General features: G+C 35.3%; 4 protein-coding genes across 7 annotated transcripts in view; 2 read left to right on the forward strand and 2 right to left on the reverse strand.

The window, feature by feature from the left end:
- The first annotated feature begins 3014 nt into the window (after positions 1-3014).
- On the forward strand, positions 3015-3944 carry LOC128673868 (uncharacterized). The gene has a single exon (XM_053752023.1). The coding sequence runs from the start codon at positions 3015-3017 to the stop codon at positions 3942-3944; it is 930 nt and encodes a 309-aa protein (XP_053607998.1).
- A 9159-nt stretch (positions 3945-13103) lies between these two features.
- The window catches only part of IRSp53 (Insulin receptor substrate 53 kDa), a 155754-nt gene continuing 140918 nt past the window's right edge, over positions 13104-27939 (forward strand). For all 4 annotated transcript variants that reach the window (XM_053751167.1, XM_053751169.1, XM_053751170.1 and 1 more), the window contains exon 1: positions 13104-13457. The gene's annotated coding sequence lies outside the window, so the exon portion shown is untranslated. The remainder of the gene's footprint in view (positions 13458-27939) is intronic.
- On the reverse strand, positions 17174-25993 carry LOC128673379 (uncharacterized). Its single transcript, XM_053751171.1, has 2 exons — positions 25347-25993; positions 17174-19264 (listed from the first exon to the last, which is right to left on the reverse strand). The coding sequence occupies exons 1-2, from the start codon at positions 25376-25378 to the stop codon at positions 17398-17400; spliced, it is 1899 nt and encodes a 632-aa protein (XP_053607146.1). The 5' UTR covers positions 25379-25993; the 3' UTR covers positions 17174-17397.
- On the reverse strand, positions 24181-25351 carry LOC128673380 (uncharacterized). The gene has a single exon (XM_053751172.2). The coding sequence runs from the start codon at positions 25198-25200 to the stop codon at positions 24181-24183; it is 1020 nt and encodes a 339-aa protein (XP_053607147.1). The 5' UTR covers positions 25201-25351.

Genomic DNA, 27939 nt, shown 5'->3' on the forward strand with positions numbered 1-27939 from the left:
TTTGTCCAGCAACCCTCACGCCGCACATGGTCTATGCCATGGTAAATTTCCGCTTTTTCGGTCCGGTTTTTTAATCGGATAACGAATCTGGCGAGACGGATGCCTCATGGACAAACACCCTTATACGCAATATTAGAAACAGTGTTCCATTTGTGTAATACGGCAGAATGGCATGATTTATTACGAGAAGTTGTTGTGCTCGGTACCAACGGCTGTCTTGATTGCGACGTATTGTTATTGCGCTAATACGATTAACAGACTTACCTACACCGGTGGCGCTAAATATCATCATTTCTGTAGTAGGTAAGTAGCTATATAATATATCTCTTTTTGTAATCTAAATGTTACTACATATGTATATTTGGTTCTGTCTGTCAAAGAAAATTATGTCAAATTTTAATTTGGACAAAGGTGGCGTGATCAGCATTTGATTCGGCAAGATGGAAAAAAATAAGTATTCAGTCGACCAGTTACGTTCCGGCCTACTTAGTGATATTCTGAAAGAAAGTTGTACGGGACTCTTTTATTGTTTGATCTTCCAATAAATTAAGAAGAAATCTGAAAAAGTGCCTTATTGCAACTAACACCAGTTTGTAGATTGAACCAATATGGTAAGTACCTAATTCAAATTCAAATTAATATTGTCGGCTTATATCTACTGGTAGATCAAGACTTCTAATACAACACGCGAGGCGTCTGTAAATTGGAATTGTATCGTATGTTAGTTTCAACAACATAGTTTTCTCCATTGCAAACGTAACTTCATTATTGCAGTTGAAAGATAGTTAGCTACATAGTGGAATTTCACAAAGGAGGTGTAGATACCATTAAATATGAGCTTGTTGTTAGTTTCCGACATAAAGCCTTTCCATGTTGTTTGGTTTAGCAAGTGGTGCTCGAACAGCTTTCTGACACGACATTGTCCACTATGTCGTCTTCCGTGGTGTGGTTCCGAGGAACAGATTTTCAAAAATCATTAAAACAGCAGCAACTCCGTCACTGGGGCAGATATTATTATCAATCAAAGTAGTACCTACCTGTAAGTAGTCCGCAAGGTCGGTGCGACGCGGTGATCAAAATTGGAAATTGAAAAAAATGCAAGATTATTTTTCTGACATTTTAGGTAATTATTTTTTAAATTGATTTGAAGATTGTTTCTTTAGATTTTTATGGTATATTAATAGCGATTTGTATGTGTATACACACACTTTTTTACACATTTAACCTAGGCAAACCACGAGTATAATATATAAGAAACGTTTAACGGTAAAAATGTTAACGAATTGTCATTTGTAATTATCGTTTAGCATTTAACTCAGCATTTCTGTACAAAGCCTTTTATATCTTTTGACCATATAAACTTAATGTTCTATTTGGCGTGTAATGTTCACGTAATTTTCCTTTACATTTTTTCCTAAACCACCCTTCATCCCGGGATTTTATTTACACGTTTATTATTTCCGGACATTCACCGACAGACAGTTATTGTGAAACTGTCGACTCAGCGCCGTTTTGTCTTGTCTACATCGATCTGGTCCGACGACGTGCTGACGACACTAAAATAACAATTGCATAAAAGAAGGGGAGTCCTCCCCTAATCGGCGTGTCAGAGAACGAATTGGCCTATGCTTATGCACCGTCTTATTATCAAACACGAAATTCATTCCAAACACTTCCTCACGATTTCATGAAACAGACAATAGACGAACCCCTTCTGTAAAAAATAGCAAGACGCAAATGAGAAACATTAGGCAATAATAAGGTATTATGGTTGCCATAGTAACACCCTCCTAAATTTACGAAATTCGAATGAATTTTTTAGTTATTTAATTAGATTAGATTTAAATTAAAACTCATCGTTGAAGAATCTTTTTTTAAAGTGGCTTAAGGGTGCTCAGGGCATTATTTTTGATGTAAACAAAGAAAATAAAGGAGAAATTGATTGGTTCATTGATTTTGACAAGCAGTTTGCATTACAGAGATATTCTCATACACGGAACATTTACCACGATAATTTAAGTTATTCATAGTTAAGTCTTGTGGCCACAGAGTAAATTTCAGCTGAATCCGTTCAGTAGTTTCGGAGAAAACTACTGTGAAGGCCGGACAGACTGCCAGACGCACGAATGATATTGTAATAGTTAAGTACTTCAAATAAAAATCAATAACTGAATTAGGCACATAAAATAACTATGTAATATGTCTGCAAAATAAAATAAATACTTAAATTTTTATGTAATTTGAAAAATCATCTTCTAATTATTATACATGAATTGACTAACTATATATTTTTGACTGAGTAAAAACATCATTGCATAATAACACTAGAGGTACTATAGATATTGATTGATTCTGTGCCAATCAGTTACCTCTTATATAGGTACTTCTATTATAATATTACACAGCCGGATCCTTTCGCTTTTTTCAAGGTTTTGTGATTCATTATATGGCTTAGGAAATGATAAGCCACTTTTAGAATTTATGATAAGTAAGATATAGTTGAAATCAAATCCTAAAAAATATATTGGCTATTTTGGTCAATATTTGGTCAACATTCATATAGGAGCACTTCTCAATTTGCCATAATATCATTTTTGCGTCTTAATGTAAACTTTTCCTTGCTATCGATTGTGTTATTGTTAACTCCTCCTCTCGGTCTCCTCTCGGACCGCGTAAGCGAACAGACGTGTGCCCCACGATTTTTTACATAAATATTTTTTAATCAATTTATTTAATTAAAATTCCCTCTAAAAAATTAAGTGAAATACTAGGCGCGCATAAACCAGTGAAGTTTATCGAAGTGTGAAGAAGACAGAAATAAAGGATAAATATATATCGTGTTGTACTGATCTTATAATTTCTAAGTTTTTGTGCGGCGATCGGCTGGTCATCTTTTGTTCTCAATCCATTTTAACAAGAACTACATTAACATAAAATCTCAGTGTCTACGGGGATCTACGCTATCTGGTCGTACTGCAAACACATAAACTGCGAAATTAGGAACAAAAAGAAAAATGTCAAAAGTTTTAAGGTCGCCACCTGGTAACAGTGTACATCAAGTTTCCTCGGAAAATGATATTACCAACCTGGATCCTGATATACCATTGAGTTATGTGAGTAAACGAATGAAAAGACCTCGTCAGGAGGACCAAGAAGAAAATAATAATAGTAGTCTATTGACGAAAGAAGAATTATTAACTATATTGACTCAGTGGAAGAAGGATCAAGATGTGGTGCTAAATAGACTATCAGTTGATATAGCGGAACTGAAAGAACAGAACTCCAGTATCAAATCATCTAGCATGGAAGTAGAAAAGTCTATTCAGTTTATTTCCAAACAATATGAGGAAATGAAGATCAAACTACTTAATATGGAGCAAGAACGTAAAGAAAACTTGTCATATATAGCCTCGCTAGAGAATCAAATTGAGGACTTGCAAAAAAGGTCGAAGTCCGCAGTTGTCGAGGTCCGCAACCTACCTGTTAGCACACAGCAAAATAGGTCGGAAACACAACAAGATCTTTGCGACCTTATGCAAAAGACCTGCGGGACTATAAATGTCGATATAACGAAATCCGACATAAAAGATATATATAGGATTAAGAATAAAACTGGATCCACAATAGTGGTGACAGAATTAACATCTGTATTATCGAAAAACAAAATACTAGATGGAGTCAAGGAGTACAATAAAATTAATCCCCACAGTAAACTCTCAACGACATCGATTGGGCTACCGGGACCACGAGTGCCAATTTACATAACTGAAAGCTTGACGAATAAGGATCGCAAACTTTTCGGGCAGGCCCGGGATACTGCCAAAATCTCGGGGTTCAAATTCTGCTGGACCAATCGGGGCCGTATTTATATGCGGCAATCCGAAGGCGGTCCTCGTATAGAGATTAAAACTGAAGAGAATTTAAAAGCACTGAAAAAGGCATGACTAATTTTTATAATCTTAGTTGATATATTCAATTTTGCTAACGTTAAGTTTACCATAACTCAGTGTATCCCAAACCTCTATTCCAATACTCGATCCGCTGTTTTAGTCAAACTACCCACTTTTTATTATTATGCTATTGATAAAGTTGTCCTTGTGTCTCAAAAATCATCTATATCGCATACTAATTACTTTTACACTTATTTAGAATTAACATTATTTTTAATATCATATATAAAGATCTACTGTTCCAACGATTTAGATTACTTCATAAAATTACAATTAGGAAATACCTACACTTTGCATGGTAGATTATGTTTACCATTGTATAAGTGCCTAATATATATATGCCTATATTATAGTAAGAAATACCATATAAAAAAATACTGTAAACATTTGATACATAAAATATGTCTATATAACGTAACTACATTATTTATTTACTTGAATACGATACTTGCCTTGTTCTACACCAATGTAAAAAGCTCTCAATCACAAATCTACAATGACTTAATTTGTGCGTTTTGTACCTCTGAAATATTAATACCTCAATTACATGACTTACTTGCCCAACTTGCAAGCTACTACTTGCCCACCGTTATTTTCTGTCTCGTAGGATTCACTGGCTTGATTCCGCATTGGATACATGAGTATGAAATGAGTCATCGATATGAGTGCGTCAAGACTGTTTCTGTAAAACTCAAATTTATGTTTTGTCAATTTTTAAGTGTATTGCAATGCTTTACTAAGGATTATCTAAATTATAATGTGTGCTATACCTATTTGAACAGTGAAGAAATTATGATTCATACTTGTGTAATTGTTTTATTTTATATATAAAATTCAATACATTAGTATCATCTATTAATGCTGAAATTGACAATTCGGACCAAATTATTTGTCATAGGGTAGAGGACCCTAGTACTTGTCCAGAATTACTGCAATATAGCTCTAAGAATGATAAATCACTCACTATAGTAACATGTAACATATGTAGTATCAATTGTAATATTGATTCTTTTTTAGTATTTGTCTCAAGGATTGAAATACCCATAGACGTTATGGTACTGACAGAATGTAGAACTAGTGAACAACGAAATCCACCAATAATACCTAATTACAATATGTATCATACTAAGATCAGTTTAAATCAAAATGATGGTGTGGTGGTATATGTGCGGAACGGCCTTGTAGTTACCTCTGTTGATGAACCCCCATTTAATGATGGAAATTGTTTACTTGTTTCTATAAATGACTATACTCTGATTTGTTCTTATCGCCCGCCATGTTTTTCTAATACTAACAATTATATAAATTCATTGGATAGAGTCTTAAAATCAATTAAAACGAAAAATATTATTTTGACTGGCGACATTAATATAAATATAATTTCTACAAACCCAGACAGTAATACTAATGAATATCTCAATCTCATAGCGACTTATGGGTTGCTTCAAGGGATTAACTTACCGACTAGATACAATAATTGTCTAGATCATTTTTCAATTAAAACTGATAGAAAGTGGCAGACAGTTGTTTTTGATAGGTTAACTGACCATTCTCCAATATTACTGTTCTTATCTGACGCTCAAGTAAATAAAAAAAACCCTGCACTTAATAAAAATAAACTAGATTATAACCGCATATTTGAACATCTGAAAATTAAATCTTGGGATGAACTATATAATTTCAAAGATGCAAATATAGCAACTGAATACTTAGTTAACTATTTGCAATGTTTACTTAACCAGAACACTAACCGTGTAGTTGTCGCTAATAAGAAACGTCCTCTGAAACCCTGGATTACTCCAGGTATAATCAAATCAATACGCAAACGAGATAAATTACATAAACAAGCTAAAAGAAATGTAAATAATGATGAACTAAGTAAAACGTATAGAATATATAGAAATATTTGCAATAATATTATCAAATATGCTAAAATACAATACTACGAGACAGAATTTAACAAAAATTTAAAAAACAGTAAAGAAACTTGGAGATTAATAAAGGAAATTTGTCGTTTGAATGGAACAAAGACAACAAATGATAATATATTAAATATAAAAGATAACCCAGTAAATTCTTTGAATGTAGTCAACAATTATTTCACGGGTGTAGGTAGTTCCCTGGCAGCTAAAACAAAAAATAAGCTAAAAACGAATGACATTTTATTAGCCAAATCAGCAAAAAAAGAGAACACACCGGTAGAATCACTAGCATTGTTTTTTACAGACCCAATAGAAGTTAGAAACATCATCAATAGCTTAAAATCAAATAGTGCTCCTGGTTGGGACCAGATATCAACGTCGTTCTTAAAAACCTTTTCTCCATTTTTAGTAGAACCCATATGTTTTATATGCAACCTAAGTTTTGAAACCGGCATATTTCCAAATTTATTTAAAAAAGCTAATGTATGTCCTGTATACAAGTCGGGAGATAGGTTGGATCCATCTAATTATAGACCAATTTCACTTCTATCTAGTCTTTCTAAAATTATTGAAAAAGTTGTAAATACTAGGTTGATGAGTTACTTAGAAAAAAAGGGTCGTATTGTGGATAATCAGTATGGGTTTAGACAGGGCAAATCGACCGAGGACGCGGTACTAAGACTGACGAGTTTGGCCACATCCTACTTGGATAAAGGAGAGAAATGTGTCGGAGTTTTCCTAGACTTTAAAAAAGCTTTCGATACTGTGTCTTTACCCATATTGATTACAAGGTTGGAGAATGTTGGTATACGCGGCTATGCCTTGGCATGGTTCAAGGACTATCTTAAGGATAGACAACAATGTGTTAAAGTTGGAAACCATGTCAGCGACAGTGCAGTTAGCAACTACGGAATCCCTCAGGGAAGTACGTTGGGTCCTAGTCTCTTTCTGTTATATATTAATGATCTGTGCAGCCTAAATATAAATCAAGCAAACATATTTGCATTTGCTGATGATACAGCGATCCTGTTTCATGGTAAAACATGGGAACAGGTTAATAACCTAACTGAAGAAGGTCTGGCTTGTATCAGCTGTTGGCTAGAAGATAGCCTTTTAACATTAAATACATCGAAATGTAGCTATATTTGTTTTTCAATAACGGATGCAACTAGTCCAGATCCTAATTATAGAATAACTCTTCACACGTACCCGTGTAACCGTATGGACCGACGGTGTTGTCTGGATTGTGCAGAGTTAACCAGAGTTCATAGTGTGAAATATCTTGGTGTATTAATCGACTACAGACTTAAATGGGATGTGCATATTACTATGCTAGCAAAAAGGGTCAGGAAACTAATATATGCTTTTAAAAACATAAGAGAAGTTGCACAATCACGTCTGTTGTTGAGAATATATGTAGCTCTTTGCGAATCTATACTGAGCTATTGTATTTGTGCATGGGGAGGTGCTGGCAAAACTATTATTATGGAGCTAGAACGTTCACAACGGGCGGTTTTGAAGGTACTTATGCGCCTACCATTTCGATTTCCAACGAGTGAGTTATACAAGGTTACCAAAGTCCTCTCTGTAAGAAAATTATATTTTTACAATTGCATTCGTAGGTATCATTCAAAAGTAGTCCCGAGCCTACCTGTGCAAAATAAAAGAGTCGACCGCTGCCCAGTTCCCTACACTAGGACTAAATTTGCACAAACTCAATATGACTTTCTTGCTCCATATCTCTATAATAAGTATAATGCAAAATATACGGCAAAAAATTTAAACAATTATAAAATAAAGACGGAATTAAAACACTGGTTAGACAGTTTTGATTATGATGGTACAGAACAACTACTTGAAATATTGGGTTAAGTGTATAATTTAAAATAACATTGCATTAAATACTTGAATAGTAATAATTTTTTATAAGTAATAAAATAGTTACGTCTATTAAATAATTAGTACAAATACCTAGTTATATATATAAATGTAGATACTGATTTACTCCGGGATACCTTGTAATGTCAAACATGTGAGGGGGACCTGGTGACCCAAGACACAGGCTTTTGCCTAGTTTGGTGTCTCCAGAGCTCCCACAAGTTTTATATTTATAACTGTGATCTGTGTGTTTATTTATGTCCTTGTATACTTGTGGAGCTAAATAAAGGTTATTTGTATTTGTATTTGTATTGTATAACACTGGCTAGTTATTCACGACCACCTACTACAATTGAATGGCAAATAGTTGGATACAGGCTATATAAGTAGGTATTTACATAAATTAGGAATACAAGTTGATGTTTTCTTTCAGCGAAAGCAAGAGGTTTATTAAATCTGCTGTATGTATGAGATAGATTAGTATACAAACTCAAATTATACGAGTAGGATTTGAACCTGGGACCTTTCGATCACAGGTTGGCGTCTTAACCACTGGACCACAGCCGCTTCAATACTGCAGCACTAGCAGAACGATCACTATACATATAATGTAACTTTTGAGACCCGACTTACTTCTTTCGTATGATGAGGTGTCACTTCTAAAAGCCAACCTCCAATAATTGGGTAGATGTTAAGGCAATAAGGCTAAAAGGATGGCGAACCCAATTTGCAAACTTTCACCCTCCCTTTCATCCCTTTAAGGTGTAATTTCCCTAAAATCCGTTTATACCTGGCATTACAGGAAACTAATAGTTGTTCCCACATTGAGTGCGCTGTTCCAACAAGATTTCCATTGCTTGTAGGCTGTTTATATATTCAAGCGGATCCTTTCTATATTTGTTAACCTTTCCGCAAAACGACTTGAAGATATTGTAAAGTACTGATATACACTTTGGGCACGTTCACTTGTTTGTTTAAATTGTTTCAATTATAGGTTAGCTCCGCCTCAGTAGGTACTCGGCTCCCAACACAAAATGCACCACCTACTCGTTTCAATGCTTGAAGGCTTCAGGTTGAAGCGTTACGTTAATCATATAGTTTTTCTATGAAATGATATACTTCTGAGCGATTTATGAATTCCGGACGATGACAGTCATCGACATCAAATTAGCTTCGGTCTCAAAAACATTGGGTGCTTCCGTCAATATGAACTAATAACTTATGCAGAATTTAATTTTCCCAGGTTTTTCCCGTTCTATTCACTGAATAATTCATCTGCCGTCTTCTATTGAACGCGAGTGAACGTTCGCGTCTTTTGTGGTGGCGCCTACTCGCTTAGACGCTTACTCATACAGCCACGCTTTGTACACCCGTCACAATGTTCAGCCAATTTTTATACGGCACTTACACGATGTTGATCGTCTAATAATTTATTGGACTTTTGCATTTTTTAGTCGATGTGGATTGTTGTAGAAAAACTAGTTGGGTTTTCTTGGTGAAGTTCTAAAATAATACTTATCTCAAATAGGATATCTACTTACTAATAATAGTATATCTACTATTTGACTTTTATTACAAACTTCACTGTGATTTCTGCAATATCTACCAAATTCAAAAACTGCGGATATCTCATAAATATTACACTATCAAGTTAGTGAATAGCATGGATTTAGTAAGTACTTGCACGGAGTACATACTAATTCAATGGTGAATAGTTGTAACGTAAATGAAAAACTTGCGTCAGTTCCAGATGGTTCCGTTTACACCTTAACTGGACTCTGGAAATAAAGTAATAGGTACTTAGGAGTCCAAATGTTGTAACGAGTTTACCAAGATTGGTCTAGACTTGATTTCCCCTTCACGGTTTCAATCCCTCCCAAACAGGAAATTTGCTTTTTGCTTGCGCAAGATTATCTCACTTACTTTTGAAGATGTCTTATATAAAAAAGTCTTAAACTCAAGACATTGAGTTTAAACGTTTATGTACACAATCAAATTAAGCAAAAAAGGAAAACAAAAGGAACATAATGTTGTGATAAGTTTCAAGTTTATCTCTAAAAACTCATTTTTACTTACTACTGGAAGTATTATTAATCTGTGTATACTATAGAAAGTTCGTGAAAAAAAGGTAAACAAACAGACCCTGAATTCCAGCTCTTTACGGATGAGAAAGGTGTGATTGGTTTAAAGCATCATGGTCGTCACTACATTTTTGAGCCATACTTGACATTCTTATAGCAACATCACATGAATGTGGAGCTACGATATCCTGAACTGATCATTACGAACATCAATCACTTTCTGATCTATAAAGTATTGGAGACTAGGGTCCGCTTTCCTACTTTTTCTCTACCTTTCTGTCAGCCAGGTACTTCTCTGTTGTTTATGGACGCTCCTGATATCACAACATTGTGTTCCTAATAAGAACACAAACATTTTTATGGAACCAATATAAAAAATAACAGGATCGTAAGATGTGCAGATCTATGCGATTGTCGTGGCTGATTATGTACCCTCATATAATAAAATCAATAAATCATGATAACAATTTGTTGTGTTGTGCGTAGATCCAGTGTGGTTACGCTGGGTTTTGCCCAGTAGTGTAGCTAGTTATGCCAAGGTCCTGGGGTAAAAAATAAACTAAGACCCCATCTAAACGATTTAAAATCGTTTGTTCTGTATTTGAAGTTGTAATACAGATTATCGATAAAATTCAAACTATAAATACAGTTAATAGTAATATTTAAATACGGAGAGAAATGTTCACTAGTTCAGTCAGTTTGTAAGTCCGAGTTCAAGGGCCTCCTTAGCTTTGGGCCCCCGCTCCGTTTAGCCTTCTGGTAGCTATGACACTGTACCCCATAGGAATTTCTATACAAAATAGTTTTTATTCCGGGTTATATTCTACACATGTACTAATTTCCCGAATATCGTTCAGTGGAATTTATACGATTGTGTAACAATAAAATATATCCTCACTCACACAAAAAATCGTAAACGATATATATATATTTTAAACTTTTATTGTTAACAAAATATTTTTTTTAATAGTCAACCTTTGGACCAAACAGAAAATAGTAAAACTCATATCATAGTGAAATATTTGTATTGTTAAAAATATTTTCAAGAAATCATGTACATCTGCATGTACTTACCAGAACTCGCTTGTCAGCAACTTTAGACATATACGAGGCATATTTTTTAAAAATACCCCAAGGGATCTGAAAAAAATGTTACGATATTTCATGACCCTCTTATACACCATAAAACTTTCCGGTGAAATGTTCGCCATGGTAATCTTATTACAATACAACTAAAATATTTTGTTAAGTATTGACTACCCTATTTTCTAAATTAACAGAACGCAAGGGGTGCATATAAAACAGATGCAAAGTTATTTTTGAAACCATTTTAATTAAAATTTACCTAAGTTATGTTGTGTTCATGTTGTAAGTGCTGACGAAGCAGATTATTATATCATTTCTATTTTAACGGTAGCTATAGTTTTAGCATAATCCTAATGAGGAAACCTGCATTCTATATTTAATCATCGAGATATGTGAAATAACTAGAAAATAAACTGAGGCAACTTGTGAAAATATGGCTTCCCAAAACAGTTGAACATGAACTCTTTAGATTTTGGGCGTAAAAAGCGGCTATGTCTGATTTTTGTAAACAATAGAAGATCATGAAATGTTCCGGGTGAAGTTGCTGACACTACATGAATGGTACATATATTTTATCATGTAGTGTCAGCAGAAACCTAAGTCACCCTAACACAAAGGTAGACCCGCCGATACCCATTTCATTTCTTATCAGTTTGGGTCTGAAACTACGATCCGGACGTATCGGAATTTTATTGGCTCCAGTAATGTGGTGTGACGTCACAGTCAGTCATCTCAAAGTGGGAACTCGCAAAATGGAATCCTCCCCGTGGCATTTCACTTTAGGTTGAGTACACAGGGCTTTATATTTTTATACGGCGACAATTTGGAATTAAATGGTTGTTTATTGAGTAAAAGTAATCTTGTACTCATGTATGTACTTGTACAAGATTTGAGTAGAGGTTTTATTTATTTAAACTTTATTGCACAATAAAATGTATAAAACAAATAAGTTTACATTTGTGCGTACTTGTCTGATAGGTACTCTACAAATAAAGATCTCATCTATTTACTTATCTACTGAATACGGGTAATACCTACGTACCAGTTACATACTGCGCTACCAGACGGTAAACATGGCACGAAATATCAAACATACCGACCAAATGGCAGTTCTCTCACGATGATTATGTGATTGTGTTGGATGATAAAATTGTGATGTGTTTGCCGACAAAATCTCACGCAGTTCACACTATACTTTATTAAAATCTAGGTTTTTGCTTGTACACAATATGTGGTTTCTTTAGGACGTTTTAATAATGTAATCAAAAAGATTACAGGGCTTTGAAAAATGTCATATCAATACAATAATATGGATTCGACTTTAGTGCTCGGCCGCGTTTGCTGACCCAGTTCAGGATCTCGTGGGATCACGCGGAAGGGTTTACGGTTTCAATATTTCGTTGCCTCCGCGAACTCGCATATCGCATCCGACCCCTGCATATATTCAAGTTACGAAAATCCCTAAGAGTAAACAACGACACGACCTATTTTTAACTTCAACGAGGTTATGCGACAAATAAGTTGTGTAACGGCGAGCAGCCTTCACAAGGTGGTCTAATCTGGTTCACAGGGCTGGCATCCAATTTGCCGAAGCCCCACAATGCTCCAACCGCAGTAATTGACACCGAAAGTAAAACCGCAACTTATGAAGCGGAAAGCGGGCAATGCAAAACACCGCAAAATTACAACACGTAGCGCAGACGCAACGACACCCAATCTCCTTAATGCTTTATTGTTATTGTTTGTAGACTTCCAATAAAAATATCGTAATTCACCGGTCGGATAGAGCAGTCTTATAGGTTTAGTTTAGAAAGTTGGCATCTTGTCCATAGCGGTTATTCAGCGTTCCCTACACAGGCTACCAGGCGGCAGGTTGTATAAAAAGAAGGCTCTATTTAACGGGAACTGATTCGGAAAAAAGCGCTCTGTGAGCTCCAGTGAAGAGCTGGATTACTGTGGCGGGGCTGAAAAACAAATCTACTACGATTTACGTACCGTAAACTCGTTACGCGTTTGGAACGAGACGAGTCGGGCGGAGGCTGTTGTCGGAAAATGCGTCTTGTTGTGTGGAGTGAGGGTTGAAGTTTGGGAGAGGGCACGTGTTAAGTGCGTCGCCGGGTGGCGAGAGAGAGGCGAGCTTATACGCTGTCTATGGAGAGTTTCGTTTTGCAGGTTCATTCGTAGTAAGTATCGTTATCACTGAGCCCAGTCGCTGTTCGACGGTCGAGCAGCGCGCTGGCTGGAAATTGTGTCGCTGCTGTCTACGCTGGCTGAAGTTTTGCGGAGATCGCGATCTGGTATTTCTTCTGCGGCCTTTCCCGGCTCGTGACCGATCGCGTTTGCTTTATAGAAAGTGAAACTGCATTGTTGAGGCGTGATTGTAAATTGTGCAAGGATCACTAACTTTGTGCTAACTTTAGTGAAGTGGAACCTACTGAAAGTGACACAAACTCACCCGGGACTCGTTTCGATATCTGATCAGTTTTTTTCCGGAAAACTGCGTCTAGATTATTGGAGCGCTGTTTAATTTTCTGTAAACGGTAAGTTTATAATAAGCATAATATTATATAACTATACTATAATGTACTATAATATATGAGTACTTATATTGTGTATAAGACTATTATTATAAGTTTTTAATTATAATATATACAAAGCAAAGAGTCGACATAAGTTTTCAGTTTCTGATTGACAGATACAGATTGAAATTGAATATATTTTCTTAAATCTTTCGAATTAAATGTTTAACATTTTCGCAGAAAATTCACCACTCAAAAAATAGGACCGATTAACTTTGGACTCTCCTGAAAGTGAAAAATGAGAGGGATTAGATTAAATTTTTGCAGCCCCCCTTAAAAGGGAAGTAGCCCATCTTAAGTATTCATAAGGGGAAAAATGTAATATCGTTAGAGGGGGACACACTCCGCCAAGGACTGGACATGTTTTTCAGGGAAAACATATACTAATTTGTACAATGGATATGATAATTTATGATATATTACTTATTAAATAAGTCTTCCATGCTGGTCTGGGACCAAAAGAAAACATGAAATGCCAGTTGCTTCTCCTCCCGTGCAGATTGTAAAAGAAAAGGGATAGAGCTACAATCTGGGGATTCTTCTCACAGGCTAGCTGTGAATATGGTATATTTAATCTAAATTCCATCAATTATCCCTACGTGAAACGCTAAACGTGGCCTTCGAGTTTTGCTACTCTCGGCTCTGTACACCTCGTAATAGGAATAAAGTGCGAATCCTCGTAAAGGATAAAGATGTGATACTATTTAGGTATTTGCTAAAATAATGTTAATTATTGTATGCTAATATACATTGTCCGGTTGCAGAATTAGTGTCTGAATCCACAGTTTAGTTTGATTACTTCATTGCGCCTTCATTACCATAGGAAATAGTTAGGAATACATTTACGAATATGTGGACCGTTGCGGACAATTAATTGTGGAAGTAGCTACCATTAAGGGACCGACCATACTCTCTCAAAAAGTTATAAACTTGTTGACATTTAAATTTTTATCAATTATTAAATTCAACTATCTTGTACTCGTATGAGGTTAGTGACACGGATTGTCTTATTTCTTGTCTTCTCTTTTCGTACTTATAACTTAATTATTATTTTGACTAGAAAAAAGAAGAATTGTTTTCGAGCAATTATTACAAAAAATATCTGGGATGTCGCACTAGTTCGTAATAAAATACTTCAATAAAGTAAAAGATGAAAAAAAAAAAAACTATATTCATAGCGGAAATTTGAAGAAGGCAATTTTTATTTATTGGAGGAAATGGCTTGGAAAACAAGGAGACGGTGGTAGAAACTATCAACATAGATAAAACAAATAAACAGACTAACAGTCGTAGTTGTATATCCGTACATACCACGCATTTAAATAGTAATTTTTGCTTTCCAATAATAAAACGATGACTTTTTTTGCGAGGCTGAAAATAACAAACTATACGCGTGTGATACAACTAAACTATGATATTAAATTTTATCACTTTTTAACAAAGCAGATATCATTAATTAAAATATAAAAGGCTCGTCTTAAAATTAGCCAAACCGATAAAATCAAAATTGTTCTTCAACAGAATTTTTTGAATGAGATAATCATGAGAGAATTTAATTAAGTATAACAATCTCACAGAGAGTTTTGATGGTATCTCAGTTGTAAAGAGGCCAGTGGTATGGTAGAGACGGCATGTTCTGATTGTATGAAATTAAATGCTCGTTGGATTCTAAGCATAATTAGATATGTGTGGAATGATGGGTGATTGTGAGATGATTTTACACATTTTACAGATAAAGTGGTTCAAGTAGCATTAAAATATTAAGCTTCCATGAAAAAAAAAATTGTTTTTATAAAATGTTGCTTATAACTATTAAAACCGTGCCGAATAAAACCCCAGTTCAGCTATATATATGCTATTACTAGAAGCCATAGCGCTAGCATAGCATAGTAACATCACGAACTTGATACTTGGATGATTAAGTTTTGTCAGACCCTAAACTAAGTCGTGACGAGGCATCCTTTCATTATGAAATGAACTATAATCATCTTGTCATCGATACTAATTAACATGTAAATTTTATTCTAATTTATACTAGCCATCGCATTGAAAAGTTTTGACAACTTTTAAACGTATTACATACAACCCAACTACCAATTTATTAAGAAATCGGTTAAAAAGCCTAAGTTATACTCAAGTGGCGAGGTTTCACGGTTTAACCATAATAAAATGACATTCGTTCATTCGTTTAGTAAAGAGAACATACTTTGAAATTATGAAGATTTCTGTCTCTACGGAAAACATGATGAAGATGCTAAAATATAACCGAATCTTGAATTATAGAATAAAGTTAATTTAAATACATTGAAAAAAGCAAGGGATAATTCTGAGTGTATATATTTTGTACACGAGCATCCAATGCAATGGCCAATCTATTCAAAGATACGAACTTTTTTGCTCATTTCTTTTTTGCTCTGCACCAAATAAGAAGATCACTATCGGATGCGATCAATTTCTTCTACAGTGTGTTTCTTTTTTTACACATTTTTTTTCATCTATATGTTGATTAGGTTTGATAATATCAATGCTTTGATATTTCAAGATATGACAGATTAGTTTGATCTAAAGTTGTATTTTCTTTCTCCAGCGCATGCTTTGATAAACCCACAGGGTAAACCATATTATTTGGTACCTACTCGATTTTAGTTTTTTTATTCATTTTGTTTCCTTTTGTTAATTTAATATACCTAATCAAGTTTTTAAAAGCTTACTTCAGGCATTGATAAACTTTGCAGATCCCTACTCATCGTAATCGACGTCTCTGGAGGAGGACGAGGAATTCTCTATTCCGTGTTAGCACAGATTATACAATACAATATTTAGCAGCTGAAGGTAATGACTATTAACAGGAGTATAAAATGAATAATTTCGTCACATTAGACATACGATAATACACCGATCATTTTGCACTGACAAATTGTGTTACGGCAAGATCGCGGGTAGGCCGAATACGAAACGTGTGCTGAATATTTAATGACAAGATATATTCGGGTAATAAAAACATGCGTGTCGGATATGAATGGATACGGAATCCAGTATTTTCTCAAGCTTTTTATAGAAATTGCTGACAAAAGAACACTACACTACATTGTTACTTGGCAGGTTTATAAGTAAGGATAGGAATGATTTGTATTAACAAAATATTTATGCTTAAGATAATATACAAAAATTTTTCGTGCAGATGTAAGCAGATGTAATCTAAGTATCATGCCTAAATCGAATCGTTAATCGGTATGGTAATAAAATAGTCATAAAATCCAATCAAAAAATTAATTCATTAGTCAGCGGGGGATAATTGTACGATCGCCTTGAGACATTTTCGAATGAAAATTAATGAAAATGTTGGAATTGTATAGTGAATTTGATCGCTGAGGTGTAGTCTTGACATTTTTTCCGAGCCGTTCTACTGTCGCTTCCCGAGGCGTGACTTGGCTAGCGAAGAGACGAGATTAATGACAGGGGTGGTGCGGTCGAAGTCGGGGTGCTCGTCACACCGTCATGTAACGTTTCTACTGATTGGGCTTCGATGAAAGGTTATTTCACAGACATAAGTCTATAATATCTATATTTTATGTAGGTACTTAAGGATGCGAATGTTAAAATGATCTCACGGTTATAACTTGAATACGTACTGTTATACGACGTTGAGGAAATAGGTTTTTAAAAAAAAGAATTAATTGATTTGAGGCAACCGTCTAGCATGGAAAGGAGCTCGATTTCGACTGACTGAAAGGAATGGACTAGCGACTAACGTCGCAACCGAATCTGCTGATGCAGCAGTCTGTGAGTGATGTAAGCACTAAAGGGTGCATATGTATAGTATAACACCTCCTTGGGGTAGACTAAACATAGGGTTGAAACTATGTTTAGGAAGAATTGTAAAGAGGAAAACCACTTAGGGTTAAACATTAATTCTTATACTGGGAGATGGTATATTTTCCTTAACGGAACAAGGTTTACTGAATTTAGCGGGAGTAATATTCTCTGCAATTGGAATCTGATCAGTTGGAGAAACTGCAGGGATTGGAGGAATAGTATCGGGAAGGCGACGGGATAGACAGTTGCGCGATTTAATATACATAATAAGTTTGGTTATACAAAAGATTAAGATTACACAAATTATAACTATAGTAATAATTGAGTAATGAGTCTCGTATTTAATAATTTGATGTTCATTTAGAATTTTATCTGTTTCTTTAGCAATGGAATTTAGTTTAGATTTTGTTTCTAATGTGAATGAATCTAGATTTATATTATGCAACTTAAGGGGAGGCTCATTACTTATTATTTTATTAAACTTATCTAAAGTGCAACAAGAATCATTAATTAAGTTGAAGTTAGAGTGAACAATATTAACATTTATTTTTACATTATCAAATTTAGGTATCAATTTTGTACTTTTACAGTGGGCCATACAGTTATTAGGAATAGTTAAAATTCCTGTTCCGATAATGTTAATATCAACAAGTTTTTCTTTAGGACATTCAATGTAAAGTTTACTGCTTTTAGATTGTACATATAGCCAATTATTATTATCGAGTGGTTGCCATAAATCTACGTATCCATAAAAGAAGTCTGTTTTACACTGCACGGGGAGAACACTTATTGTATTGGACAATAACTCACTTTCACAACAGGGGTTAACACTGGACGGGAACACTGTCATAACGTCACAGATGTACTCGCGCGGGCTTATCGTTATGCATTCCTTTAACGAATCAAGGTTACAATATTCGGATTTGTCTATGGTCATTGCTATATATTTACTACTAGGTCTTATGAAACTAAAAGTATTAGGTTTATCTTTAATATGAGGAGTTGGCAATGCTATGTTATGATACAAACTATAATCTTTAGGGGACACTAGGGGTATTTTCAGAACAAAAATAATCTTGTTGCCTATACTATAACACACTACACTGGATACATTTGTAATAATATGTATGTTACTTAATGTTAAGCTTACAGGTAACTTAAGGTCTACAGGTAAGTATCTGTAATTATTGACAATTTCTTGGTATAAGTGCGTGGGCGGTAATACGGCCGGGTGCAGGATGTTTTGACTACTAAAAATAATAGCGTTTGTTGTGTCTTCGAGGTGGAATGATAAGGTGAGTATAGATGCTTCTAAACTATTGAGTATAAAATCTATATTCGTCTTTACAACTAATTCGTTTGAAATTAAAGTAATATTTTTTAATGTTGAAGAGAAATTATCGATAACTAGATTAAGGCTGACCTCATTAAGTTGTATACTTTGTAATGTTTTATTAAAATTTGTCAAAACTTCAGATGTTATTAGGATATTATCTTTTATTAATGAGCTCAGTCTTTTTTCGTTATCTTGAACATTTCGAATGGCATTGTCATATTTTATGGCGTCATTTTCATCAAGGGTCCCAAACACGATTTTGGAGAGAGAACCAACGGCACCTATCCAGGCTCCTCTTCTAGATCTTCTATTTACTAAGTGCGAAATAGTGGAATATTCAGAGACAATGTCATGATATCTTATTGTTAAGGGTTCTAACAGGTTATTACATTGTAAATTATATGATTTTTCTAATCTAATTTGGTTACATATGTAGCGTGTTGTACCTAATACTGAGTTTATATTTTGCAAGTGGGGTTCAATGTGCGAGATATCGAGTGGGGTGACCACATCTAAATGACTCATACGGATTTTAAGTTCACCGATAGGGTCAAAGTAAATTCCGGAGCTCACGTTGATTTGATGAATAAATTCCGGATGACCTTGGGCCAGTATGCTGTAAGGAAAGAGACTTTACTTAGTTTTACCTGTATGACCTAGTACCTATCTATATTAGTAACTAAAATATAAACTTATACCTAAACCTAATTTAAACTTCGTGAGTTTCCACAGGTTTCACCTCATCAAAGTGATGTTTTACATGCCTTTTATTTATTAACAATGATAAAGTGTGGTTACCATGGACTTTGACGATTTTATATGGGCCTTTCCAGAGAGGTGATAAGGCTTTACGTAATCTAAGATGATTTTTAAGTAATACATAGTCGCCAACCTTGTATTCTATTGGGCGAGTACGATTGTCATAATAAGTCTTAGAACTAATTTTAGATTTTTGTATGAGCGCTAAGGCTTTATTTCGAGAATGCCTTAGGCGATGTTGCAACATTTTTACGTATTCGGGGTAAGTAACACTAGAGGCGTCACCATAAACGGAGTCTGGAATGCGAGGTTTGTGCCCGAATAATAGTTCGTAAGGTGAATAGTGTGTGGTAGAGTGTACGGCGGTATTATATGCTAACATGGCTGTGTAGACATAACGGGGCCAGTTGTCTTGATTTTCATTGGCATATGACTTTAAATACTCTTTGAGAGTAGAATGTGACCTTTCCAAGGCGCCTTGTGTTTGGGGATGATAAGGGCTGGACCACAACTGTTTTATTTTTAGAAATTCGCAGGTTTTCTTGAATAAGTCTGCGGTGAAGTTGGTGCCTTGGTCAGTGAGTATATGTTTAGGAATTCCGAATAATGAAATAAAATGGAGCAGGCATTCGCAGGATTCTTCTGCAGTAGTACTACGAAGAGGATATGCTAGCGAGAATTTCGTAAGATCGTCTTGCATAGTTAGAATGAATTTAAGTTTGGCTGTTCCGGATTCAGGTAAAGGACCTACAATATCAATGGACAATCTTTCGAATGGTGACGTAGAAGTGGAAGTTATTATCATGGGAGCTCTGTTTGTTTTGCGTAAGGCTTTGTTTATTTGACAGGATGTACAGTTTTTTACGTAGTTTTCTATGTCACTTCGCATGTTTTTCCAATAATATCTATCATTTATACGGTTTAGCATTCTAGAAGATCCTAAGTGTCCGGCGATAGGGATGTCATGGTTCTCTTTTAAAATTTTAGGAATTTCATTTAAAGAAGGATATATGATATCATTATGATATATATGGATTTTAATATTGGTTCCGTCAAAAAGATAGCTGAGAATATTATAGATTTTTACGAAGGAGTGTCTATCGAAGGGATTCCTAAAATCTGCTATGCTAACTTCGTTTATAGTAGGGTATGTCATTATAATCTCGTCCCGCACATATTTTATGGATTTAAATATATCCGGGTAGGACAAGTCGTCAAAATGGTGAACTTTTGTGAATGAGAAAAGGTAAGTCTTATTTCTAATAGTGAGAGGTAGAGAGGTAAATAATGACCTTTCATGTTTTAAGAAATTACTCCGATCGGGTTCTGAACAACTATTAATGATTTCCTGAATGTAAGGCATAGACTCATCCAAGTCTATGGAGGTAGGTATAATAATAAGGTTTTGTGTGGTTTTAAGTAGATTTTCATTATGTTCTATAATAAGAGTGTCGTGTACATTTTTGGATGCTTTTAGGAAAGTATTATAGGTTTCATCTGATCCGAACTGTATAGATGAAGTTTCAGGTGCAGTTCGATCAGAAAGTAAGTTTTCAGGTACTAGAGGAGGACTTTCAGGTGCAGACTGGACAGAAGAAGGTAAGATTTCGGGGTTTTCTTGATTTGATGAAAGTTGTGGTTCTGGTTGTTTTCCAGGAGATTCATTGTCTAATATATCATTCAAATAATCTAGTAATTCGTTTTTTATTTCAGGATCAGCTAGATCGGCTTCTAGGCTGGAAGGAGATATTAGAAGGTTTTGTAGGTCATCGTCAGGAATTTCATCATTATTAGGGTTCAGGTTGGTATGATTTTTTGGATAGATAGGATTGACAGGATATCGAGAGAGGGCATCAGCAGCTGAATTTAGTTTACCTTTGCGATATATTATGTCGTAGTCATATTCCTCTAATTTTAATCTCCATCTTTGGAGTTTACTACTTGGATCTTTATGATTAAATAACCATTTCAAGGGTCTGTGGTCTGTGACGATGATAAATTTATACCCATATATATAAGGGCGGAATGTCTTACATCCATATATTATGGCTAACAGCTCTTTTTCGGTTGTGCTGTAGTTGGATTCACTCTTATTGAGTGTGCGTGAGGCAAAAGCTATAGGTTGGTCCTTTCCCACAGGTCCTTGAGAGAGTACAGCGCCGACGGCATGATTAGATGCGTCACAGGTAAGAATAAAAGGTTTGGTAAAATCTTGGTATATCAGGAGAGGTGCAGAGGTAAGTTCTTCCTTGAGTGTGTCAAAAGCAAGTTGTTGCTGATTTTCCCACTTAAAGGGTACATCCTTCTTTAAAAGATTAGTAAGAGCTTTTGCCTTTTTAGAGAAATCGGGGATGAAACGACGATAATAGGAAACTAGGCCAAGAAACGATTTCACGTCCTTGGGATTATTTGGAATTGGAAAAGAAGTTACGGCTTTGACCTTTTCAGGGTTAGGTTTTACACCTTGCTCTGTGATTACGTGTCCTAAATAACAAACTTCTCGTCTGAGGAATTCGCACTTGTCCGGCTGAAGTTTGAGGTTAAAGTTACGGATTCTTTGGAAGATTTCTGTCAGATTTTGGATGCTGGATTTAAGGTCATACCCATAGCAGACTATATCATCAAGGTAAACAAAACAGCGGGTACCTTGGAGGCCCGACAGTACAGAATTCATGAGTCTTTGGAATGTTGAAGGGGCATTTTTGAGCCCAAATGGCATTCTTGTGAATTGGAAGTGTCCTTCAGGAATTGTGAAGGCAGTTTTCGATTTATCTGCTTCATTTAATTGGATTTGGTGAAAACCGGATGACAGATCTAAAGTAGAGAAGTATTTACTATTGCCAAGTTGATCTAAGATTTCAGTGATTTGAGGTATAGGGTAAGTATCACCTATAGTGATATCATTAAGTTTACGGTAGTCGATTACAACTCTCCATTTTTGTACATTAGAGGCATCTAGTTTCTTTGGAACAACCCATATGGGTGATGACCAGGGGGAATCAGAGGGTTCTATGATATTTTGTTCTAACATTTTATTTATCTGATTGTGGACTTCGGCTTTATGGACTTCGGGGAATCTGTAGGATTTTGTGTGTATGGGATTGTCGGTAGTTGTTTTGATTTCATGCTTGAGAGCGTTGGTATGAGTTAGGATCTCTCCTGAGAGATGAAATATATCAGAAAAGTCGGAACATAATTGTAGAAGATTGTCCTTTTCTTCTTTATTAAGATGAAAAGTGCGGACTTGTTTTAACACTTCTTGTGTTCTTTTGAAACTATTAGTAGTAAGATTTATATGATTTATGCATTCATTTGAATGTTCTGACAGGACTTTGGGATTAAAGGGATCGAGTTTTAAGTTTAGGTTGGATTTGACAGTTACGGGTTCTTCGGATGTATTAGCAATGGATATATTTATTCTATTATTTTCTTTTACATGGACTATACAATTAGCTACTAGTAAAGTTTCAGAAAGTTTCTGATCGAGGACTAATCCTTCTTTTACCTCAGGATTTGATACAGAGCATTCGATAATAGTTTCCGTTCTAGGAGGTATTATATAGGCAGGCTCATGAAAGTGTAGTCTAATGGATGTGTTTCTAATGTAAAGGATATTGTTATTATAATTTATGTTACAATTGTGTGCATTAAGGAAATCTGAGCCCATTATTCCATCGTAGGGTAAGTCAGGTATATCAGTTACATGGAATTTATGGGATATGTCGAATTTAGGAAGTTGCAGTTTTAGCAAAAAGTGACCTTGAGTGCAGACAGGGTTATCAGTTGGGTCTATACCCTTTAACTGAATTATGTCTTTTGTGAGTTTGGGATGTTTCATAATGCAAGAATGTTTCAATAGACTTACAGATGATCCCGAGTCTACTAGCAGAGATAATGGGATATCAGAGACAGAGGACTTTATTAGAACATGAGGTAATAAGGTTTTAGATGGAATATTTGAAATATTATAAACTTTGGGTTTTGAAGGATCTAGAGAACTAGTAGTTTTAAGTTGTACGGATGCAGCGGATTCAGAGGATTTAGTAGATTTGGATAAGTCAACTTTGGATTGTTGCATGGATGCAGTGGATACAGAGGATCTAGTAGGCTTGGGTAAATTAACCTTGGGTTGTTGCATGGATACAGTGGATACAGAGGATCTAGTAGATTTAGGCAGATCAACCTTGGGTTGTTGCATGGATACAGTGGATACAGAGGATCTAGTAGGCTTGGGCAAATCAACCTTGAGTTGTTGCATGGATACAGTGGATACAGAGGATCTAGTAGGCTTGGTCAAATCAACCTTGAGTTGTGGCATGAATACAGTGGATACAGAGGATTTAGTAGATTTAAGCAGATCAACCTTGGGTTGCTGCACAGATACAGTGGATACAGAGGATTTAGTAGATTTGGGCAGATCAACCTTGGGTTGCTGCATAGATACAGTGGATACAGAGGATTTAGTAGATTTGGGCAGATCAACCTTGGGTTGCTGCATAGATACAGTGGATACAGAGGATTTAGTAGATTTAAGCAGATCAACCTTGGGTTGCTGCATAGATACAGTGGATACAGAGGATTTAGTAGATTTGGGCAGATCAACCTTGGGCTGCTGCATAGATACAGTGGATACAGAGGATTTAGTAGATTTGGGCAGATCAACCTTGGCTTGCTGCATAGATACAGTGGATACAGAGGATTTAGTAGATGAATTATAATTGATAGTGCCGGTTTTAAAATTATATAATCCCGCACGACACTGGGACGAGATGTTTACTCGTTTTTTTGATTAGAGTCTACGGTGTCATAACCGCCCTCAGGATTGGTAAGAAAATCATCGTTAGTTTCCGAAGTTTCATCGGAGATGAAATGAACACGGGGTTGCCTTGTATAGTTTTGATCAGGATTTTTGAAGCGATTATTATTAAATTCCCTTTTTCGGCATTGTTCTATAGTATGACCTGGATTTTTGCAATATCGGCAGACAAGGATGGAATTATTATTATTAGGACGAGGAGTAATAGGATTGTTTTTGAATGAAGATGGATTTTGGTTACGACGTATAAACTGACGAGATTGTTGATTGCTAGACGGGGCTGAATGTTTAGATAAAGATTGTTGGATTCTTTCTTCAGAAATTGCGATATTAATTGCTTCGTTTAAAGTTTTAACGGATTTACTCCTAACAAAATTAGATATTCGAGGCGTTAGCCCCATTTGGAAATGATGGAGGGCTAATTCCTCCATCGCGGCACTACGTCCAATCATTTCTCTACTTTTATGGCCGTGTGAGATGGAAATTTCGGTAAGTAAATGAGATAAGCAAGTCTCTATTCTTAAAGCATACTGACTGACAGTTTCAGTGACTTGTTGTTTGCATTCCTGTAATTCGGTGAGGAGATGAGCGTAATGTTTCCTCTCGCTGAACTGCGTTTTGAGGAACTCTTTAAGCTGATGCCAATTAGTAAATTCTTTAATGGAACAGGCGGTCTCTGCTTTGCCTTGTAACTGACAGAGTATGTATTTAAAGAGAATATCTTTTTGTGTGTCCGAGGCTATTTCATAAGCATTATTACAATTTACTAAAAATGAATTTAACTTTTCTCTACAACCATCAAATGGCTTTATAAATTTAAGCAAAGTGGATAATTCAATTTCGGATTTGGGAATTACAGCCGCTTTCTTTTTACTAGATCTAGTGGAGGGGCCTGGATGTAATTGGCCCTGGGTATCTTCCTCTGTGTCTGTGACAGAGATTTCGGGTTTCGGGCTGGTTGAACGACCTTCGGCCATTTTAAATGAGTAACAAAATGTGAATATAAAAGAAAAATAATAATAATAAAATTATACAATTATGACAAGAATTCGTTTGTTAAAAAAAAACACGAGTACAGAGTAGCAATGACCAATAGAATAAGTATGAATAAAAAGTCACTCACAGGAATGCAGGAAACGTGATAAGGGCGAGCATGTCGCTGGTCGCGTAGACACAACAAAATACAGGCACGGCGTGACGTCGTCGATACGGTGAAATCTCGATGTCGATAGGAGGTGCGCTTAGATCTGGATACAGTGATGAGGATACCGTGTATGTGATAATGAATCACTAGTTGTCGCTTCAATGGTATACCGGTCACAGCGTCAATATCGCGTGACAGTGGGTAACCTGGCAGGTGGTTTGAGGCCGGTTGGAGCACGTTGAATATCGGCGATGCCCAACAATGGGCCCCAGGTGGACTGCTTTCTTGAAGACGACGACTATGAGGGCCGGAGCAGAACTCGAAGTTGAACACAAACACACACACGCGTGAATTTATATACTTGAATTTTACGTGAAAGAGGCGAACCGGGGATTTTATTTTTCTAAATCCCTTTACCGTTGCCACCAAATGTTATACGACGTTGAGGAAATAGGTTTTTAAAAAAAAGAATTAATTGATTTGAGGCAACCGTCTAGCATGGAAAGGAGCTCGATTTCGACTGACTGAAAGGAATGGACTAGCGACTAACGTCGCAACCGAATCTGCTGATGCAGCAGTCTGTGAGTGATGTAAGCACTAAAGGGTGCATATGTATAGTATAACAGTACGCATGCAATAAGCACGTAAAGAAATAACCAATATAATATGTTGGTTATAATATTAACATTCGCATCCTTAGGTACCTACATAAAATATAGGGAAGATATGTAAGATCAAAAGTATAATTTAAACTAATTTGTGCAATTGGTACATAAACATTGACCTGACGATTCTCATTAAGAGTAATCGAGATCCAAATAAGATCTTATAGCTTGTTTTAATTTAAGTAATTGACAGCGTCTGCTAACCTTTAAATAAAATTTCAATACGCCATGCGGCTAATAGACGTGAAATTTTATTTATTAGGGAAGCAATCAAAATGTCTTCTTCTTTCTGGTATAAGTAAGGTCGGTGTGAAGGCGGTCTATTTTATCGTTTTTCGGCCGGGACTTCCGATGGATTCGATTGTTCCGCGGACTCAACTCGCATACATTACGCTGACCTCTCTTTAGTCTGCCCCTCTGGTTCCCGGACCCCGCTGGAAGAAACTTTTAATTACACAGTACACACTGAATAAACCATTTCGTTACAATTGTGTTTCAGTTCTGCCTCGACTTAAATAGCACTCTTGAATCGGCTCCTCTATTCGTGTACTTTTTTCTCGGGTATATGTAGTTACATTTTTTTTGTAACGCGGTTTAACATCTGTCTGTGATTGGTCTGTTTATATTAATATTATTTCCTTTTATCTCAATATATATATATATATATATGGACTTCGATAAGTATAGCAGATTGTATTTCAAGTTACCAGCAGCGGAAAATTTGCAATGATTTTCTTCGATGGTTTTTGCATAGCATTGCAAAGTTTTGATTACTGTTTTAAGTTCCTTCAGGAAATAAATACTTGACAACAGTTCAAAGATTAGATAGAAAATAAAAAATTAAGATTGGTAGGTTTTCCAAACTTCATAACTCTATGTATTTATCACATATATATATATATATATATATATATATATATATATATATATATATATATATATATATATATATATATATATATATATATGTGAGTTGGATAGTATCAGTCTCACTTGCAGTACAATAGTGGGGGAACCATAAAGGGATAAATGACGTGAAATAACGTGAATTAATTACTTGAAACCCAAAGGTGCTTAATCGATTTCACTACAGGGCTACATATCTTTATTCCTACTTTGTGTTACTTAAGTATAAGGCAATTTTTTTTTAATCAGCACGTCTGCTGCCATGTTTGTTGTCGTGCTGATATTAGAATAGTTACTTGTAGCAGATTTTTTCTGAAGTGTGTTTATTTAGACTAGGTATATACTTTAGGTGCTTTTATATCCATAACTCTTTTTAACAATTAAGTAGCCTTATTTTAAGTGTAATTAGCTTATGCCCGCAGTTTCGCTCGCATAATTTCCTCACGGTAATAGTTAGTTATTTTTCTGGGATGATCAGTCATTTAGACTGAAGTATGGAGAGTGTAGCCAGGTAGTCTATGTGCTTCTCCATACTTCATTTCAAGCAGATTGGTTGAGTAAATACAGTGTAAAGAGGTAACAAACAAACTTTCGCATTTATAATATTATATAGTTAGGATAGGATTAGGATAAACGTAGCATTAGCGTATTTTAACTTTTATACAATAAATACTTTATGTAAATTTCGCGATGTCGACAATAGCGAATGCTTTTAACATTGTAATTGAGTTTAGATTATTAAGTTATCCCTTGTAAGGGGGATAAGTAATTTTATTCATTTATCAACCTTCCAAATTAAGTTTAAGGTGTCAGAAAAGTGTGTTTTGTTTAAAGTTGGTATTGGGTTTTTACTTGGAAAATTTATAACATTTTGAGAGAGTCGCGATTGCGGAAAAAATAACAATTTCATTCTTTTTTGACGTAGTAAACTGTGCTTCCATTTACACTAAAAAAGCAAACTAACACTAAACACAAAAATAAAAAACTAATACAAAACAAGC

Source organism: Plodia interpunctella, chromosome 11 (assembly GCF_027563975.2).
Source record: "Plodia interpunctella isolate USDA-ARS_2022_Savannah chromosome 11, ilPloInte3.2, whole genome shotgun sequence".
Taxonomy (NCBI): Eukaryota; Metazoa; Arthropoda; class Insecta; order Lepidoptera; family Pyralidae; genus Plodia; species Plodia interpunctella.